The sequence below is a fragment of the Mya arenaria genome, chromosome 11 (assembly GCF_026914265.1).
Source record: "Mya arenaria isolate MELC-2E11 chromosome 11, ASM2691426v1".
Lineage (NCBI taxonomy): Eukaryota > Metazoa > Mollusca > Bivalvia > Myida > Myidae > Mya > Mya arenaria.
The window spans coordinates 13,912,059-13,932,761 of record NC_069132.1 but is presented as its reverse complement, the minus strand read 5'-3'; the positions used below and the strand labels follow the sequence as shown (position 1 = coordinate 13,932,761).

Sequence of the window (20,703 nt, the reverse complement as noted above, 5' to 3'; positions counted from 1 at the left end):
ATGCAACGATATTTTCCCCTGTCAGTACATGAATTCATGTTCAAACCCCATGCAACGATACTTTCCCCTGTCAGTACATGAATTCATGTTCAAACCCCATGCAACGATACTTCACCTGTCAGTACATGAATTCATGTTCAAACCCCATGCAACGATACTTCACCTGTCAGTACATGAATTCATGTTCAAACCCCGTGCAACGATACTTCACCTGTCAGTACATGAATTCATGTTCAAACCCCATGCAACGATATTTTCCCCTGTCAGTACATGAATTCATGTTCAAACCCCATGCAACGATACTTTCCCCTGTCAGTACATGAATTCATGTATTAACCCCATACAACCATACTTCCCCTCTCATTGCATGAATTCATATCAAAATACCATTCAACGATATTTCCCCTGTCAGTACATGAATACACGTTCAAACCCCTTCCAACAATAACACCCCTGTCATTACATGAATTCATGTTTAAACCCCATGCACCGATACGTCCCCTGTCAGTACATGAATACATGGTCAAACCCCATGCAACGATACGGTCCGTCATTACATGTACATGATTTCGTGTTCAAACCCCATACAACGATACTTACCCTATACGTACATTAATTCACGTTCAAAGCCCATACAACGATGCTCACCCTGTCGGTGCATTAATTTATGTTAAAACCCCATGCAACGATACTTCCCCTGTCAGAACATGAATTCACGTTCAAAGCCGATACAACGATACTTCCCCCGTCAGTCCCTTGATTCATGTTCAAACCCCATTAAACGGTACTTCCCCTGTCAGTACATGAATTCTTGTTCAAACCCGATGCAACAATACTTCCCCTGTCAGCACATTAATTCACGTTCAAACCCCATTCAACGATACTTCATTGTCAGTAATTAAATTTCAAACCCCATGCACCGATACGTACTGATAGTCCATGAATTCACGTTCAAACCCCATGCAACGAAACTTCCTCTGTAAGTCTATTTATTCACGTTCAAACCCAACGCAACGATACTTCCTCAGTCAGTACATGAATCCACGTTCAAACCCCATGCAACGATACTTCCACTGTCAGTACATTAATTATTGTCCAAGCACCATGCGACGATACTTCCCCTGTCAGTTCATGATTTAACGTTCAACCCCCATGCAACGATACTTCACCTGTCAGTACATTTGTTCACGTTCAAACCCCATGCAACAATACCTCCCCTGTCAGTACACGTATTCAAGTTCAAACCCCATGCAACGATACTTCCTCCGTCATTACATTAATTCATGTTATCACCCCATGCGACGATACTTCCCCTGTCAGTTCACGATTTAACGTTCAACCCCCATGCAACGATACTTCCCATGTCAGTACATTTGTTCACGTTCAACCCCCATGCAACAATACCTCCCCTGTCAGTACATTTGTTCACGTTCAAATCCCATGCAACAATACCTCCCCTGTGAGGTGAGTACATTTGTTCACGTTCAAACCCCATGCAACGATACTTCCCTTGTCAGTACATTTGTTCACGTTCAAACCCCATGCAATGATACTTCCCATGCCAGTACATTTGTTCACGTTTAAACCCCATGCAACGATACTTTCCCTGTCAGTACCTTTGTTCACGTTCAAACCCCATGCAACGATACCTTCCCTATCAGTCATGAATTCACGTCCAAACCCCATGCAACGATACTTCGCTTGCCAATACATTTGTTCACGTTCAACCCCCATGCAATGATACTTCCCATGTCAGTACATTTGTTCACGTTCAAACCCCATGCAACGATACTTTCCCTGTCAGTACATTTGTTTACGTTCAAACCCCATGCAACGATACCTTCCCTGTCAGTCATGAATTCACGTCCAAACCCGATGCAACGATACTTCCCTTGTCAGTTCATTTGTTCACGTTCAAACCCCATGCAACGATACTTTCGCTGTCGGTACTTTGTTCACGTTCAAACCCCATGCAACGATACTTCCCCTACCATTGCATGAATTCTTGTTCAAACCCCATGCAACGATACTTCCCCTGTCAGTAAATGAATTCACGTTCAAACCCCATGCAACGAAATTTCCCAGGTCAGTACATGAATTCATGTTTTAACCCCATGCAACGATACTTCCCCTGTCAGTCCAGCAATTTATGTTCAAACCCCATGCAAAGATACTTCCCCTGTCAGTCTATTTATTCATGTTCAACCCCCCTGAAACGATACATCGCTTGTCAGTACATGAATTCACGTTCAATCCCCATGCAACGAACTTCCCCTGTCAATACATGAATTCATTTCAATCCACATGCAACGATACTTCACCTGTCAGTTCATGAAATCATGTTTAAACCCTATGCAACGATACTTCCCCTGTCAGTAATGATTTCACGTTCAACCCCATGCAACAATACCTCCCCTGTCAGTACATTTGTTCACGTTCAAACACCATGCAACGATACTTCCCATGTCAGTACATTTGATCACGTTCAAACCCCATGCAACGATTCTTTTCCTGTCAGTACATTTGTTCACGTTCAAACCCCATGCAACGATACTTCCCTTGTCAGTACATTTGATCACGTTCAAACCTCATGCAACGATACTTCCCTTGTCAGTACGTTTGTTCACGTTCAAACCTCATGCAACGATACTTCCCTTGTCAGTACGTTTGTTCACGTTCAAACCCCATGCAACGATACTTTCCCTGTCAGTACGTTTGTTCACGTTCAAACCCCATGCAACGATACGTTCCCTGTCAATACGTTTGTTCACGTTCAAACCCAATACAACGATACGTTCCCTGTCAGTACATTTGTTCACGTTCAAACCCCATGCAACGATACGTTCCCTGTCAGTTCGTTTGTTTACGTTCAAACCCAATGCAACGATACGTTCCCTGTCAGTACATTTGCTCACCTTCAAACCACATGCAACGATACTTCCCCTATCAGTACATTTGTTCACGTTCAAACCCGATGCAACGATACTTCCCCTGTCAGTACGTTTGTTCACGTTCAAACCCGATGCAACGATACTTCCCCTGTCAGAACATTTGTTCACGTTCAAACCCCATATAACGGTACTTCTCCTGTCAGTACATTTGTTCACGTTCAAACCCCATACAACGATACTTCCCCTGGCAGAACATTTGTTCACGTTCAAACCCGATGCAACGATACTTCCCCTGTCAGTTTTTAACACCAATACCTAGACCCTGGTAGAAATAACATTTGTCAAATATATGTTAAAAGAATGCATTAGGGCAAACGCCTATGCTGCATTTGGTCCATGCTTAAATTCTGTCAGTAATCATTCATATATTTTGTTGGTGAAAAGAGAAGGCTTGATTTTAAAGTAGCAATTGGAAACAGTACGGAGGTGAGTCGACTTCAGCCTGGCAGATTGAAAAGCACACGCCGAAAATATTTCTGGATGTTGAATAAAAGTACTGTCATTCGTTCACCTTGTACGCATATTTTAAGGGAGACTATAAAGTATGTTGTACTAGATAGTTTATCTAGAATTGATGCTCTCTATTTGAAAACGAATTACATGTATTTTACGGAATGCCGTTAGGGTCATCGCCTGTGAAGATGTTGATCTGAGACGCGATACTCGAAAGTACGATGATTAAAACACGAACTCACGAAACTACGATGGTGAAAACGCGACAGTACGATGACGAAAACTCGACATTACGATAACGAAACGCGATTATACGACAGTACGATGATGATAATGCGATAAACTATCGCGTTTTCACCATCGTTCTGTCACGTATTCACCATCGTAGTATCGTGATTTCGCGTTTTCAACATCGTAGTATCGTACTTTCGTGTTTTCATCATCGTACTGTCGATTTTTCGTCATCGTACTCTCGTGTTTTCATCATCGTGCTATCACGTTTTCATCATCGTGCTGTCGCGTTTTTATCATCGTACTGTCGTGTTTTCGTCATCGTACTATCGCCTTCCTGCGCGTATGCGCAGATAAGAAATAATGGCCCTTCATGTGACAAAATGTCGAATGCAGGGGTGTGTTTCAGAGAATTTTTAAGATCTGCCATTATCGTAAATGCACGATCATAATAACGACCAACTTAATGACAATTTCAAAGGCGTTTAAGAAACGTCTCGTTAACTCTCCAGTCGTTTAGAAAAAAAAAACTAACGATAGCGCAGCGTTCAAGCGAATGACACATCCTGAAGTGAAATGACGCCACGTCATATAAACCTCTTTTTCTGAATGACAATTCTACTACGACTTCTACTGCTTCTGCAACTGCCACTGCAACTGCCACTGCCACTGACACTGCCACTGCAACTGCCACTGACACTATCACTTCTATGTTGCTTATGCTACAATTGTATCTGTAATATATCAGTCTTATACGTTGTATTCTTAAAAATCGTCTTAAATAATCCATAAGAACTTGTGGCTAATTTAATGCAAATAGAATGATGAATTAGAAGTTCCTGTAGTGGTGGTGGTGGTGGTGGTGGTGCTGGTACTGGTGCTGCTGCTGCTGCTGCTAATGATGATGATGATGATGATGATGATGATAATGATGATGATGTGATCTCAGAAGTATTGCATTTTGAAAACTGTTCAAAGATACTGTTTTGACTGGTTGATTTTATTGTATAAAGACAATTCATAATTTAAACTTTATTGTGTCAATCGTTCTTTAAACTTTTAATGAACAGTATTTCAGATCAATTCTAAACGCGTGATAAAAGCTTCAGTTGAAGAAGTGATTCAATGATTTAATACAAGCACCCCCTGAAACCGACATTTTGTCACATGGAGGGTAAACTATTTTATGCGCATGCGCACCGGAAGGCGATAATGAAAACAAGACAGTACGATGATGAAAACGCGATAGTACGATGCTGAAAACACGACAGTACGATGATGAAAACACGATAGTACGATGATGAAAACACGACAGTACGATGATGAAAACACGATAGTACGATGATGAAAACGCGAAAATACGATAGTACGATGAGGAACACGCGAAATCACGATATTACGATGGTGAAAACGCGAAAAGGTGAAAACACGATAATTTATCGCATCATCATCATCGAACTGCCGTATAATCGCGTTTTCATTATCGTACTGTCACGTTTTCATCATCGTACAATCTAGTATCGCGTTTCAGATCAACACATTCATAGGCGATGGCCCTAACGGCATTCCGTAGTATTTACATCGAAGTATGAAATAGAAAGAGAAAGACTCCTAAACTGTCAATATACACATGTATTCGGTTTAAGGTTGTTTTGGAAGATTGAACAAGGGAGACTTTCAAGTGGTAATCCAAATATTTTCAGAAACTGGATGAAGTGAGCGCACGAGTTAATTTTCAATGTTTTGCCATTTAATTTGTATCCCTTTTCGAAGTATGCATTGTCTTAGAATAGACTATTCATACTGTGCCAATTACTTAAGTTTCACCTGTCTTACAAGCGATATGGTATACTGGGCCATCGAGTCGTGGGCTTTGATAGAACACAAACGGTTTTACAGAAGAGACGGGAATATCTTTGCTCTACGGACAAACTTTGCGATCTGAGTTGAAGGAGACATAAAACAATACCTTTAATGATCATATCGTACCTTTCAGAAGTTGACGTTGTTGCTCCGGCTGGATTTACTCGTTTGCATATGGTAGTTGGGTATTTAAAGTTACTTTATTTACTTATATATGTATAATGTATTTACTTTTTACTTCTTTGTCATGATGATGATGCAGGCTTCGATAAGTCGTATTTGTTTAGTTTTTAATAATTAATACATGTTTGGGCAATTGTGAGATTAAAAAATAGTTTCTGCTACCACCAACCCGAGTTATTGAAAATATACACGAGCGCTACAGCGCGAGTGACAAGAGTTTTCGATGACATTACTGTATCATACCATGTTGTCAAGGACAACGTTCAATAACCAGGGTTCGGTATAGATGAACAGCGTTGTATTTTATCCGCACGCTAGTTAATGCACGGTTAAGCTCCGCCTTTTTTACCATTACGATATTTGTGTAAATGTTTAGACGAAAGCGAAGAAAACTTTCCCAGACATAGTTCAAGCACTCATAACTCTCCCAGACATGGTTCAAGCACTCATAACTCTCCCAGACATGGTTCAAGCAGTCATAACTCTCCCAGACATGGTTCAAGCAATCATAACTCTCCCAGACATGGTTCAAGCACTCATAACTCTCCCAGACATAGTTCAAGCACTCATAACTCTCCCAGACATGGTTCAAGCACTCATAACTCTCCCAGACATGGTTCAAGCACTCATAACTCTCCCAGACATGGTTCAAGCACTCATAAACTAGTTCTTACACACACTGAGCTCCTCAATATCACGAAAAGTCAATTTTTAATCTCAGTATCAAGTCATTTTACCACATATAGCATCACCAGTTATTAAAAATCTTATACGTTGTTACAATCTTTTAAAAACGCGTTCTAACATAGAATATGTTGATTTACGCCTTTGGTCAAGATTTCAAGACAAAAATATTCTACAGCTAGGTTTTGCTCTAGAATTAACTTTCTATGAAGAATTATTAATGGCAAATCTATTTATCAACACATTCTATGGGAAAATACGTTTTCCAAAAGGTATAAAAAGTATGCACGATCTTGAATCATGCTTTGATTTTGTGTGATTTCGAGTTGAGTTTGAGAATGAGATTTGACTTGAGTAGTTTTGTGGTTTTGTGGTTTTGGGGCCTGGTTCTCCGACCATTCCACAGCGTTTACCGAAATGTTTGCTAAAAAAATACTTTTATGCATTTTTATGTGCCATGACCGCCTAGATGGGTTCGATATGGGCTCAATGTGGGTAGAAGCGACTGCATATTGTATTACCTATACTGCACCCTTTATCATAAAGATAAACGATCGAACGAATAAAACAATATTTCTCGAAGAACCCCGTTGTTGCTTTGAACTTCTTACTTAAAATATGAAATGTTAATTTTCAGTTTCCTTTCTATATTAAAATAAATAATTTGAACATGAATAATACACATGTATGTTCTATTGCCGATTGATAAAACCAGTGTTTTTTGCTGGCTATGTGTCCGTTGGACGTTTACCATGTGTCTTTAACCCGGGTCATCGGTATGTTTTTGGCTAATGGGTTTGTTTGGTGTAGTGTTTTTTATTGTACTATTTCTCCTTGCACACAATTATTTGTAATCGACAGGTTTATTATTATCACTACATATTTGCACTTATCAGGGTTGGCAATTGAATATCTAACAGCAGATTAATTATAGCCGTAAAGCTTCTTGACCTTTTTATACGTAAGCCAAATCGAGATGAAAATCCCTGAATAAATCTTTGCGGATTAAAACTCGACTCCAAAAGGACTGATACATATTTGTCTTCGAAACAGATCACATCTATAATCATAAACATGTCAAGAATTAGTTGATCAAATCAGGGAAATTTGTTTATCAGAAGAAGAAGCTTCTTTAGCAGCAGACGATAAAACACATGTCTGCAACAGAAGACAGCTTCTTTGAATTCTAGCTCAACATTTAAAAGTACATTGTTCTAGACTAGAAGACATACCAAAATGTGCAGACGTGATAAATCAAATACTATTTTCAGTTTGAAGCAGTGTGTTGCAACCAGGTACACCCTAATGCCATCTACGAGTTCAGACAGAGATTCGATAGGTCTACATTCAGAACGGTATAGCAAACGGCGTATAAATCTTTGAAGGACGTCGGAAGTGCCAAAATAGAGGTGCGTCTGTTAACGCTAATACGTGTAAGCCTTGAAGGCAGTTTATGTTCGTAGGGTCGCATCTGTTATAAGTTATGAAATGTAACAAATATGTCATAATAGATACACTTTATTGAACATATATTATAATGAATACTAAAAGCCAAAATAAACACGTACAATAACAAATAAATATTAAAGGAAGATATACGTTCTGCATATAATGAAAATGTAATATTCAAAGTGGTATTTTAGTTAATAAAGACTGGCTCATTGCAATGATAATAACAGTGGTCTTAATGAATAAATATCTTAAATTTGTATTGTCACACAGGAGCAAGTTCCTGTCGAGGTACATACATGTTAACAATGGACTCTCATTCTCAATGTTGTTGTCAAGTTTTCTGCCATCTAAATTGTTTTTGTTTGTTTATAATGAATATGTTATATAATGTAATTGTTGGTTTTATTTTAAAATAAACGGGTTGTAATGTATGGGAACATCCAATAAGTAAAGAAAACAAAAGACCGTAGCAGTTGTGCAATGAATACAGTAATAACTTCAAAAAGGAAGCAACAGCAGCTAATCGAATAAAATGCTTAATTCCATTGCTCAGCTAAAGTTGGCCAAAATGAGTATCGATTGGTCAACATTAATCGAAACAATACTATTAACCAATCAAACCAGCCTTAAGAAATCCTGTGGACAACTTCTCCAAGCTATACACAACGGGCTGCTGTGATATTACCTCATGGGTATTATTCTTGTGCAGAGAATAAAAATGCTATCATATATAAATCATACATCTTACTTAAATGAAATAAAACAGCAAAAGAAATTCACGTGAACAAATAGCGATGTGTAAATGTATAGTGCCAATAATATGCAATATAATTTGTGGTACTGAACCGGTTTATGAAAGTACTGTGTGAACTATTGATTGTATTGTTTTAACTCAACTAATTCGAATAGTTGTGGTACTGAATCTGTTAATCAAAGAATTGGGTATTGTTTTACTCAACTTTTATGTATATGAGTATATAAGTGTAAAGTTTGTGGAACTGGCTATATTAGTCAAAGTATTGAGTGAAATAGTATTAAATTGTTACGTTTTTACTCAACTTATATGTAAACATGTGCTTGTTATATAAATATCATAAAGAGTGCACCGGAAGTGAATTGAGGAAGGAAGAAAACCCAGAGCATTGCCAATAATCTTATAAAACATCAAACAGAGACGAGCATTCAATCTGCATATTTTGTAATTAGATTATCGTGGTATGTTAAACATGTTCACTATAGTAGATAAGAATATGTTTTTGTACATTTCTTGAGTCCCTTGATATTTATTTGGGTTTATACTTTTTATATATTTAATAAAGACAACTAAAACTTTTTTTTTAAAAAAAGAACGTTTAAATCAGAATGTTTGACTTAAGTTAAAGGGAAGTCTTAATTTAAGATTTCTTAAATATAAGTATTGAAGATTCACCATGTTAAAGAGAAAATAAGCAAACAAAGAAGTGATCATATGTGTTGAAATATATAAAAGTTTCCAATCTTAAGCCATTATTTCATCGTATCTTAAGGTCACGCTACACTATGCAATGTAATCCAAATGCGTATGACTGACTATACTTCATGTACTCCATTTGGTTCATGTGTTTTGTCAAGGACAAACACTGAAATGGACTTGGTTCTTGAGCATTGTGAAATTACTAGATGTGATGGCTTAGTGCTCGGAGAGACTTTTCCCAAACATCAGGCAAAACTCTGAAAAGAAACACAATACAGACTTAGATCAAAAGAGAAAGTTAGAAATGTAGCGGGAAAATGATATTATTATGAACTTGGTAAAGTATTTTGTTGTAAATGCTATTTTGTTATTTTTACATATTTCATGCAATAACCAGGTTTTATACTGTTACAAAACTTTGTACGAGCATATGCTTTATTTATAATTGTGAGATACTGAAGTTGTACGGGGCATTTTTATAAGCCAGCCGATTCATGGTTCTCCTGGGTGATGCTGAGCCAATTAAGAAGTTTGAACCAAGAGACATTGTTTAATTTAAACCACAGTAGAACATGCAGAACACTGACCTCTGAAGTCGACGCGACCATCGTCGTTTACGTCCACCTCCTTCATCAACTTCTTGACCAATTTGTCAGAACACTTTGCCCCCAGGGATCCCAGAAACTGCTTCACCTCCCTGCAAAAAGACGGATACACAGTTAATGTGTTGTGATAATAGTACGGGGACTATTCATTGCTTGACCCTATCTATTAAATCTTTGTTAATTTAGTTATCGTTTTGGCAATAACAGATGTACAACTGGCCTTGTTTTGACCAATTAGAAAGTTTGTACCGTTTAACATAGTTTCACATTGAAGTCACGTGAATGGTGTATGTACCTACTCGAAACTGAGTGTATTATCAATTTTAATGGTGCCTATGGCTACTCGAAACTTCTCACACTGAAGACGGCATAAAACAATGGAAACTACATGTACATGGACAAGCCCCTTAAACCCATAGGGGACAGCGATCGAGACCAAACGACACCAACCATGAGCACAACGCTACAAGGCGGCATACATTTAACAATAATCAACACCTCGTCATTTGTAAATATTCGGGTAACCGCCTTTGCACGGTCAGTGAAAAAATGGGCAATAATTCAATGGCGTGATATCTTAAACTTTATTTATTTTACGGCGATTGTGAAGAAAGTTATATTAACATATGCTTAGTCCATCTCGTTGGGACGATGTTGCACGAGAGTGTGGTCTTGTGCTGTGGAGGGAACCGGAACACTCGGAGAAAACCCATGGGTCCGGCTTGGTGACCCATCCAAACTCGCATGCGCTCAGGCGGGGATTTAAACCGGTTTTAGCCTCATCGATGACAGATAAATGCATCATTCAAGCCATGCAAATGCTTTCTATTCTTACTGAAAAAATTGATACTTGCGAACTTTACGTACTCGAAACTGTGTGTCACTTGAAGTAATGTACATGCAAATTGTACTTACTCGAAGTGTTATCATGTCGCTATGATGCATTTAAGCACATGTAGATTCCAGGTGAACTTACTCGATACTGAGATCCCCGTCCCCATTAGCGTCGTACTCATCGAACATGTGCCTCAGTTTGCGTCCCTTTGGTTTGTAAGGCATTGAGTGGTACAACTGCTTGAACTCTTCGAGGTCAATAGTGCCGCTACCTGTAACCAAAAATCATTACCTTCTTTGAAATATGTACCTTTCTTTCTTTCTTTCTTTCTTTCTTTCTTTCTTTCTTTCTTTCTTTCTCTCTCTCTCTCTCTCTCTCTCTCTCTCTCTCTCTCTTCTTTCTTTCTTACTTACAATTTGTTTAAATATTTTCAGTACGGTGCCATGTTTTTTATTATATTGTAACTAAAGCATGTAGTGTATTTCAAAAGCGAAAGGCTCCTGCTAATAATACAGTTGAATTTACTCCAGCATAAATATGTATTGCAATATATTGTGTACACATCGCTGTATAGAAAAATGTCGCCACATTTCCGAAGTTTTAATGACATGGATATTAGTTTCGTCTGCACTTTTGTGTTTTCGTTCATTCATTTCCTGTCGATATGCATCTTTTTTGCAAACAAAAACAATTATCTCTCGAGAAATCATAAATAAAACAAGAATGTCAACCCCATGGTTGCCATTGTCTGCACCATTCATCCAGTAAGTGTAAAGATTCCTTGAGAGAGAACATAAGATAAACAATTTAGAAAATTCTTACTCAACTAAAACCATTCTTATCAATTATAATTTGTATTTGATTTGAGCTTTTACACTTTATTCAAAGTGAAAATGTTGTTTTGAATAATATTGTAATGGATGGACACTTTTAGCAAAAACGAATACGAAGAAATGTGTTGTCAAAATAAACGTTTTGTTCAAAAGAAGTATCCGAATTCAAATGAAGGCGACACGTTCGTCAGTTTTAAAGCGGAGATGTGCGTCATTCAACTCTCAAGACCCTTCAAAGACCAGTTATTTCGATCGGGGTGCAATTGGAGTCGAGCACGCATTGGCAAACCACTTTTTCTACTGCAATTAAAGATTTGCTTTCAAGAAAGGCACTACTTTTCTCGTTTTTCTTTTCTTAATATTCTGCCAATGTGATGACAAGATGATGAATGGAACAACCGCAATCAATTTCGCAGCTACATTTTACAGAAGAAAGCGGAGAAGCGGAAATGAAATCGTTACTGAACAAGTTACGTGCATCCTGAAAATTAACGAGAGGACAGAATGGCAGATAAATAACAATTGTGCAAGTAACAAGCAATGGATTGCATGATTGACTGAATTTATATGGATTGCCTTGTTTTTAGATACGGTAATTAGATTTTACACCCAAGAAATGCGTCGTTAATTAAAGAAAGGTGAACCACATAGTGAACATATTCATATTCAATAAACAACGTTTATATCGGTTGCTGTCCTATGTTGACGACATAAAGCTGAAACATGAACGTTTCAGTAGAGCTCCATCTCGTCTGCGTTCTATTATCTGAAAAATCTACAAATCTTGAGATGAATTAGGCATTGTATGTTTACAGAGTATCCTTGTGTCCAAAATAATGCATATTGACTTTTGAGTATTTGTTTTTAATTATCAAACTGACGAAACCTTTATCACTTGCAGCAGCGAAGAAGTTGATGCAGATTAGGCCAATCCTGTTTGTCAATGATCAGATAAGTGTCATGGAAACGGCCATCTCAACACATGAAGATAACTTACTGCTGTTTACAAATGTACCTTTTTTGGTTTCGATACATTGACTGATCTTGGCTTCACGCTTCTAATAAACAACGACTGCCGCCGTCAACGAAGTAAAAAAAATATTTTTATTTTTATATGTTATTCAATTTATTATTTCCATAGAGTAGCTCGTGTTATTGCTTTAGGTTATGGTCATATGGTGTTACTATTTTAACATTCACTGCTAGTGTCGTGCGTGTGTCCTTTATGTGTAAGTGTATTCCAATCTGAAATCAGTGTTTGGGAGACTTTACCAGTGAAGCAGTTATCTAATAAACCAATAATTTAGAGCGTTATATTGAACATACGATCCGTATCGAACTTGTGAAGCTGTTCCTCGACCATGCGTTCATCTGGGTTGGTCTTGTAGACGACCCTTAGCAGCGTCTTCAGCTCCGCTTGCTCAATCTTATTGTCGCCGTCTTTGTCGAACATCATAAACAGCTCCGTGATATCTATAAGGCGGAACAACATTACCAAGCCATTTATATATCTCAAATAACATAGACACAAAGAAGACAATAGTTAGGGCGACTACGTTTTGTTTAATATCTAGATTAAATACATGTGTTGTCATTAAAAAAGGTAATATATTAAACCATATCTTTCAATTTCGAATTTCGGAGGAGGAGGAGTTTTCGACAACATCTCAAGATTATGTGTAAGGAAGGATACTAAAAATAAGATTAAAAAGCATACTTTTTTTAAGCTCGATGCAAAATGAAACTTACCCTGGTCTGTGGTTTCAGTCTGAAAGGGAATAAAAACATTGATAATTAATTATATAGATTTGTAACCACAATCACAAGATTCATCTGTCGGGTTTAATTCAATTTGAAAAACTACAAAGCCTCAAATGAACTTTTATTGAATGTAATTATATACTGAATGGTTCAATGTGGTGAATAACCTATTCATGAATCGGCTCACCAAGCACATCCGGTGTTTTGTTAGGCAAGTATTTGTTAGTAAGGATCGTCCCAAATATATACCAGGACTACAAAGAATGCATATCTTTCATGTAAAAAAACAATTTCATTCTATGTAAACTACAGACAACGTAATTTACCTACTTTGTAAGAATCTGGGCCAATATCGAAATCATACAAACAGAAATGATTGATGTTGGTTATTCATGTACAGATCATCACGGGAAGGTCTCCCCAGGCGCAAATTTGTATTATATTCATGGTCGATTGATTGAAGGCCATGCAGAATGGTGTCTATTTGCTTCTATTTGTAACACTTTGGGATTGATAAACTATATTCTGAGTATGAAATCTTTACTATATAAAGTACTAAATGCCCATACTCCATTGCGTATTATATTGCTCCTTTCAAGAGCAATTTGTCTCAATGTCTCAAACATACAGAAACAAATTGCAAAGAAGCTAGAAATCTGTATTGACCCGTTTACTCCGCGAGTACATTAACCTAGAATATACATATCATCTACCAATAAGCTTATGAACCAGTCATATAAAGGTAGTTGGACAAATTATGTCGAAGCCATGAACGTTCTAGATATGTACACACATATATATATAATATGACCATTCCAATGCATGGCTTTTGTTTTGGTTGCACAGGTGTCTTTAGATAACAATATACGTCTCATACCATTTCACATCAGCACATGATCTGCAGTCAGTACATGATCTGCAGTCAGTACATGATCTGGAGTCAGTACATGATCTGCAGTATGTATCTGCAGTCAGTACATGATCTGCAGTCAGTACATGATCTGCAGTATGTATCTGCAGTCAGTACATGATCTGCAGTATGTATCTGCAGTCAGTACATGATCTGCAGTCAGTACATGATCTGCAGTCTGTACATGATCTGCAGTCGGTACATGATCTGCACTCAGTATCTGCAGTCAGTGCACGCTCTGCAGTCAGTATCTGCAGTCAGTACATGATCTGCAGTCAATATCTGCAGTCAGTACATGATCTGCAGTCAGTATCTGCAGTCATACATGATCTGCAGTCAGTATCTGCAGTCAGTACATGTACAGTCAGTACATGTTATGCAGTATGTAACTGCAGTCAGTACATGATCTGCAGTCTGTACATGATCTGCAGTCAGTACATGATATGCAGTCAATGGTTCAACACTTGTTTATACGTCGGGTTCGTCAAAGTTAGCCAAAAATGTGTATTGATTGGTCAATATGTATCAAAGTGTTTATATTATCTAGTCAAATTATTAAATGTACAAGCTAGGCTAAATAAAAGTTGTAGATTACTTATCAAATTTGTATATAATTACTGGTGTCGTCATGAAACAACATTTAAATATATTGTTGAAGGACATGCTCAAGTTAAACAATGCAAAGTTAAAATAATAAAACCCGACCAAAGAAGAATAATATAAATATATATGAAAGAAGCCTCACGAATGCATACTTTAACAGCCGAACGGTATGGGTGACGGTTGATGCTATTTCCATTTCGCGAGAATTTTTGTTTTGGCGGGTAAGCCAAATGTCGTCGATATTTTTGTGCGTTCTGAGATTTTATTCCATTTTGACAATTGAAAATGTCGTAGATAGTTACTATTACATTTTATATACCGTAATTTTTAAATATGTTTTGCTCAGTCATGGTATTACAAACTATATGAGGAATAAGTTACAATAAGGAAAAAACCATACAATAGAGATTTTTTAAAGATCTATAAATTCCGAATTTAGATTTTGCTGTGTTGGTGTTTATTGTTGTAGAACGCATGCTTGTAAAAAGCCATGCCCAGAAAAGAAAATCTGGGACAATCAAGTTAGTAAATATAGTAAATATAATGTGTTGCTATTCAGCACACATCTTCATTCGGTTAAATTGTGTTAAAACATCAAATACGATAACATAGCTGGGATATCGAATATGATTTTCTTCGTATATAGGTTATTACAAAAAGAGTAACGATCAATTACCCACGGGAATATAAGAATATGACTATGTCCAAATGTTATAAATCACTCAAAATGACTTGATCATTCCGCGAGGGAGGGAGTATTTGCTGCTTGTTGAACGCTATCGTGGTTATGATCTTATGTATGCATACCAGAATCATCTACACCAAAAGTTGTTTATTTACTTTTACTTTTCAATGTCTAGAATTTTCGTTTCATAAGTGTAGGTTGTATTTTCTGCCTGTGCACATAAACCCCTTTCAATTGAAAATTCAGAGTATCGGATGCCTTTTGTTTTAACGGTACAGGGATCAAAAGCAAAAAACATAACATACGAAAACACTCGATACATACAAGGCAACAAACACCTTTTAAATATACATTACTTTCAATATATATTAAAACAACAAATGTTGGGTTTGTTTTGGGTATCAATTCTTTACAAAATTATGATATAAATCTCATCTCAGATAATTCAATAATCTGGAAACACTAAACAAGAAAACTAACACTGACTTCTTCGTTAATGACATTCTGACCAATGTCTATGTTATCTGCAAAATTCATATTGAATAATGAATATCTGGCAAATAAACTAATTTTAATTCTTTTTGAAACATTTACCAAGAGTGCTTTGAAATTAGCACCGTGTGAGTTTCAGTTGTTCCAGCGAGTGATCTCGTGTCAAGTCCGTTTAAGTATTCAAGGAAATGACTTAAATAACTCTAAGAAGATATCTCAAATGTTCAAACTATGGGATACATGACGAAGATTGAAAATTATGTATTATAGATGAACGGATATATGAATCCACAGCACTCATATATATTGCACTAGAGAAATATGGATCTTTTTGTGCAGACATCATGCCAGAGTATTCTATATCATATAACAGATGGCATTATACTTTGCCAAAAAAATTATCGTAAACTCTGCAAAGAATAGATTCAAGTTTGTTAAATTAGATATTTTTGGTTTTTGCAGTAATCAAAACAAAATACGTTTGACATTCCATTTAGTCTTATTATTAACTCATAATCTGCAAGTTCTGCTGACAACATTTTTATTGTTTTGAGTCTGTTGTATTTAGGAAGAATGTACTTAAAAAGTATTTCTTGTGTCTTGGGTTTACATGGAATGCGCGAGTTGGAAGGAAACTAAGTCACGTCTGTATAATATATAGTATATATTTGATGTGTTTCAACTGAATACAACTGCTTCTCTTCTACAGCACAAATCACTTTACGAATATCTGTGACGTTTTATTAGTGCCTGTTCACGCGTGTATAGCTGAGAGTGGCATATCGTCTGGTTTACACCCTTTATGAATTGATCTACCTTATATTTTCGATGAAGATGTCAAAATTGCTCAATGCATTTTTATACTTTTCTATGGAATATAGATATGCTTTAGAGCGAACACTTAAGTCTTGGCGGAAATGGATCACCCAGGTGACGGATGGAATTATGAACCAGTTTAATTATGGACCAGTTTAATAAAAGGGAGCCGAACAAAATATTTCGAAGCCATTAACCTTAGACAAAAATGATATACGTTCGTGATCTCTAAACATACGTTAATTTGAACTTTGATAACAGTGGAGGATGCAAGACATGCACTTCAATATGGTTCGGCAGGAATCCTTTGATAACATGTTTTATACCAGTTCACATAGCCCTTGTGTCATAAAACAGTGTTTTATTGAGTTTAATGTACATGTTCCAATCAAAGTTAAAAAAGGTCCACCATCTGTTAACTGTCAGGCGAGTAACGTTTAAGACAGAACAGCCATAAACTGGAACACTTTAAACCAGAAACAAACGGCTCTCATTTTGCTATGGCTGAGGTCTATGTCCCCACAACATTACGGTCTGTGCTTGGTAACGTTAAAGATTAAAAAAACAAAACAAATTCATTTAAAGCTCTAGTGTTACCTAAAGCAGTCATAGGGTTGGTTCCCTTGTGGGTATTCCTTGTGCAATATTAGGTGTAACAAGGAATCACTGACAAAAACACAATACACTGGATTTAGTAGCATTAACAACACAAACTTTTCTGACTTAATGTGAGTAATTATGAGATGACGAAGCTTGATGTGTATTGATCCCCAACGTGGCGGTCTAATGACCGAAATTGGGCAACCACTTAGGTCCCATAACGTTGTTTCTTTTCAGGCGACGAATGCAAATCGCACTGACGTTTTTTGCTGCTTATTTTCTGAGAAACAAACAGAATGATAGTACATTTAAAGAAAAACTATTTAATCACCAAACAATCCTATAGTTTTTATTTTGTATCTGTTACAGAATTTAGTATCATTAACTTATTGGTATTCAGCTCATATCTTCATTCTGAAATATCAATTAAGATAATTTGACTAAATAATCAAAGATCGTTTCCGTCTTCAAGAGATAATTATAAATAAATGTATCACCCAAGGGACTTAATGTAGATGACTTTGTCCAAAAGGTTTGCGCCTGTTTTTGTATTTGCTTTTATATTTGTAATGATATTTTTTGATTATGTATTAATCTGGAACAAACAAGTCGGAATCAATATTTTCCCAGAAAAAAAACTCATTTCTTACTGCCAATTGCACAAACCATCATTTATAACATGTTGTCGGAAGTCAAATTGACGGCGAACGTCCACGAGCTCGACACAATTATTAATATATTACAAAAATACTCGTGCATTGTTCACAACAAAGGATAACGATAAATGACATTTCTTTCTTTGTCGTTTAAAATTAAAAACTGAATGCATTTTCTTCTCCTCTCCTGCGCAAATCAATTTACCTAATTCGGTGGCGGTATGTTAGTGCCCTTACATGCGTGGATTTCAGAAATACACTGTCATGTCGTCTGGCTCTTATTCTATTTCACCCTAAACATCAATCTTACCTGCATTGTAATGGGGAAGTAAAAATTGCTGTATAAAGACAGTTTCATCAAAGTGAGTAATGAGTTATATTTTTAAGACGGAAAATGCAATGAGATATAGAATTAGATCGAACCAATCAATGCATATTCAAACTCCCAAATCTTATATAAATCTGATCTGAACAGAGCAATACATCTGACATATCGCGCTTTACTGAAAAACGGTGAGTGTTAATATTTGTTTAAATCAAATATATCAATGTAGTTTAATTAAGGATGTTGTTGAAGCCTTAAAAGATTTGAAATCTGAACGCTGAAGGGGTTTTCATAAAATATTAGTCAGTAAATTGATTGATATAGCATGTTTGTCGGAAATTTCAAATAAGGGTTTTATTGTGTCAGTATTCGATAGAAGAACTGACGATCCTGGACCAAACAGAGGAATTACATTGCTTGGTATCTTTGGATGAACATATTTACGAAATGTTGAATAAAAGACTTACATATTGGCAAGAGAACTATAATGTTTTTGTTGAAGCTAAGCCAGGGTTAATACAAATGAGTAATTTTGATAACAAGGTTGTATGATCTTAATAAAACATCTGATTAAAAGGAATTAGAGATGTTTTTTTCTTCTTCACTTTTATAGATATTTCAAAAGCATTGGATAACATGTAATAAGAAATATTATTTGGTAAGCTTATAAAACTAAATTTGATATGTAAACTAACGGATGTTAATAGAAATATGTAAATGCATATCAAATCAAGACACGGAACTAACAATACTGATAATGGCCAATGCAGTTGTATTCTTGGTGCACGACGAGGGGAAAGCATCTCTCTATGGTTCATCAAGACAAACATATTATACACACCGCGCTTATACAAATGCTATGAAGATCAAAGAATTACTGCAGTCAGAAAAAAAACTGTTGTAAGTTAAAATTAAGAAAGATAGCATCTGTTTGTTACAAATGTTTGTTACAAGAAACTCGTTAAGTTACCATTAGTAAATGTACGAATATATCACTTGATATGTCATATGTGAAAGCATTTTCAATCATTAACATGTTCTCAATTGACGCTGTAAAACTCTTTGTCCAAAAACTTTTGATTTTTTATATTGTCACAGCCCTAATGTATTAGCAAGTTGTTGTATTTGTACTCATGCGCATATGAATTAGGTTATACTGAAATACATAAAACAATATAAGAACCTATGCCCCAGAAATTAGTACTTAAACAATAGAACAACCGTAAACTTGAATATTTATAATTAGCATAATTATTATATTTGCATCTGCATCAAGAAGTCGGACTTGCTGTCCCGGGAATACTTTACATTTGCTTGATAGAAAATTAGGTTCGTACTATTTTAGTTAATGCTGTTAATGCTGCATTCCATTTCCACGAAAATATGTCTAGTTATTTAATAACTACTATATTAAAAGGATTCGCCGACAAAACAAAAACATTGAAATGATTATCATTAAAAAACAAACATATTGGAGAAAACGTAAACAATTAGTTATACGAGATGGCGAAGCATGGTGTGTATTGATCGTCATGCGGTGGCCTAATGAGCTACCCTGAGCAATCAATAAGGTCACATAACGTTGTTTCTATTCATGCGACGCAGGAGAATTGCACGTTTATGATGGAACTTTGAATGTCTGCGGAAATAAAAAAGAATGAAAGCGAAAATAAAGAACCATTGTTTGTTCCGAACAAGTATTCAGTAACACTAGATACAACGCAGATGATCTTAATATTAGCAATCCAGTCTATTTCGATACAATCGAAACTGTTCTTGGACCATCTGTTAATGAATCTTGTATCATTCATTTGTTGCTATTCAGTAGCAATATTATGTTCAGCTAAATTGTTTTTAAAATATCAATTACGATAGCATTGCTGAAATATCGGAGATCGTTCCATCTTAAATACGTTATTACAAAATGAATAACCCAAGGGACTTCAAGATTAGGACTTAGTCCAACTGTTATATATCAGCCACAAAGACGATCATTACACGAGGGAGGGAGTATTGGCAACTCGTTGAACGTTATCATGGTTATGAACCAATATATTCAAAATCATCTAAACCTCTAGGAAATATTTCTTGGTAACGAGTTTGTTTTAATCTACTGGTTATTCCATATCTGTATATTTCTAGATTGTTGGTCAACATTTATCAGCTTTTCATTCTCTGCTCGATGACAGCAACGAACAAACTTCATAAGCTAAGCGTTTTGATGACTGGCCAAAATAGTTTCTGTCATAACTTAGATCTGGAAGCATTTGTTTGCTTACTGTATTTTGATGCTATAGAGACACTAAAATTAC

General features: G+C 36.3%; 1 protein-coding gene across 1 annotated transcript in view; it reads right to left on the bottom strand.

Annotated features, from left to right (window-relative positions):
* Positions 1 to 7,867: 7,867 nt before the first annotated feature.
* Positions 7,868 to 20,703, bottom strand: part of LOC128209102 (uncharacterized) — a 29,531-nt gene continuing 16,695 nt past the window's right edge. The window contains exons 2-6 of the mRNA XM_052912956.1: positions 13,293 to 13,311; positions 12,870 to 13,016; positions 10,852 to 10,981; positions 9,858 to 9,967; positions 7,868 to 9,527 (exon numbers count right to left, since the gene is read on the bottom strand). Coding sequence (XP_052768916.1) covers positions 9,487 to 9,527; positions 9,858 to 9,967; positions 10,852 to 10,981; positions 12,870 to 13,016; positions 13,293 to 13,311 — 447 coding nt within the window. The 3' untranslated portion in view covers positions 7,868 to 9,486. The remainder of the gene's footprint in view (positions 9,528 to 9,857; positions 9,968 to 10,851; positions 10,982 to 12,869; positions 13,017 to 13,292; positions 13,312 to 20,703) is intronic.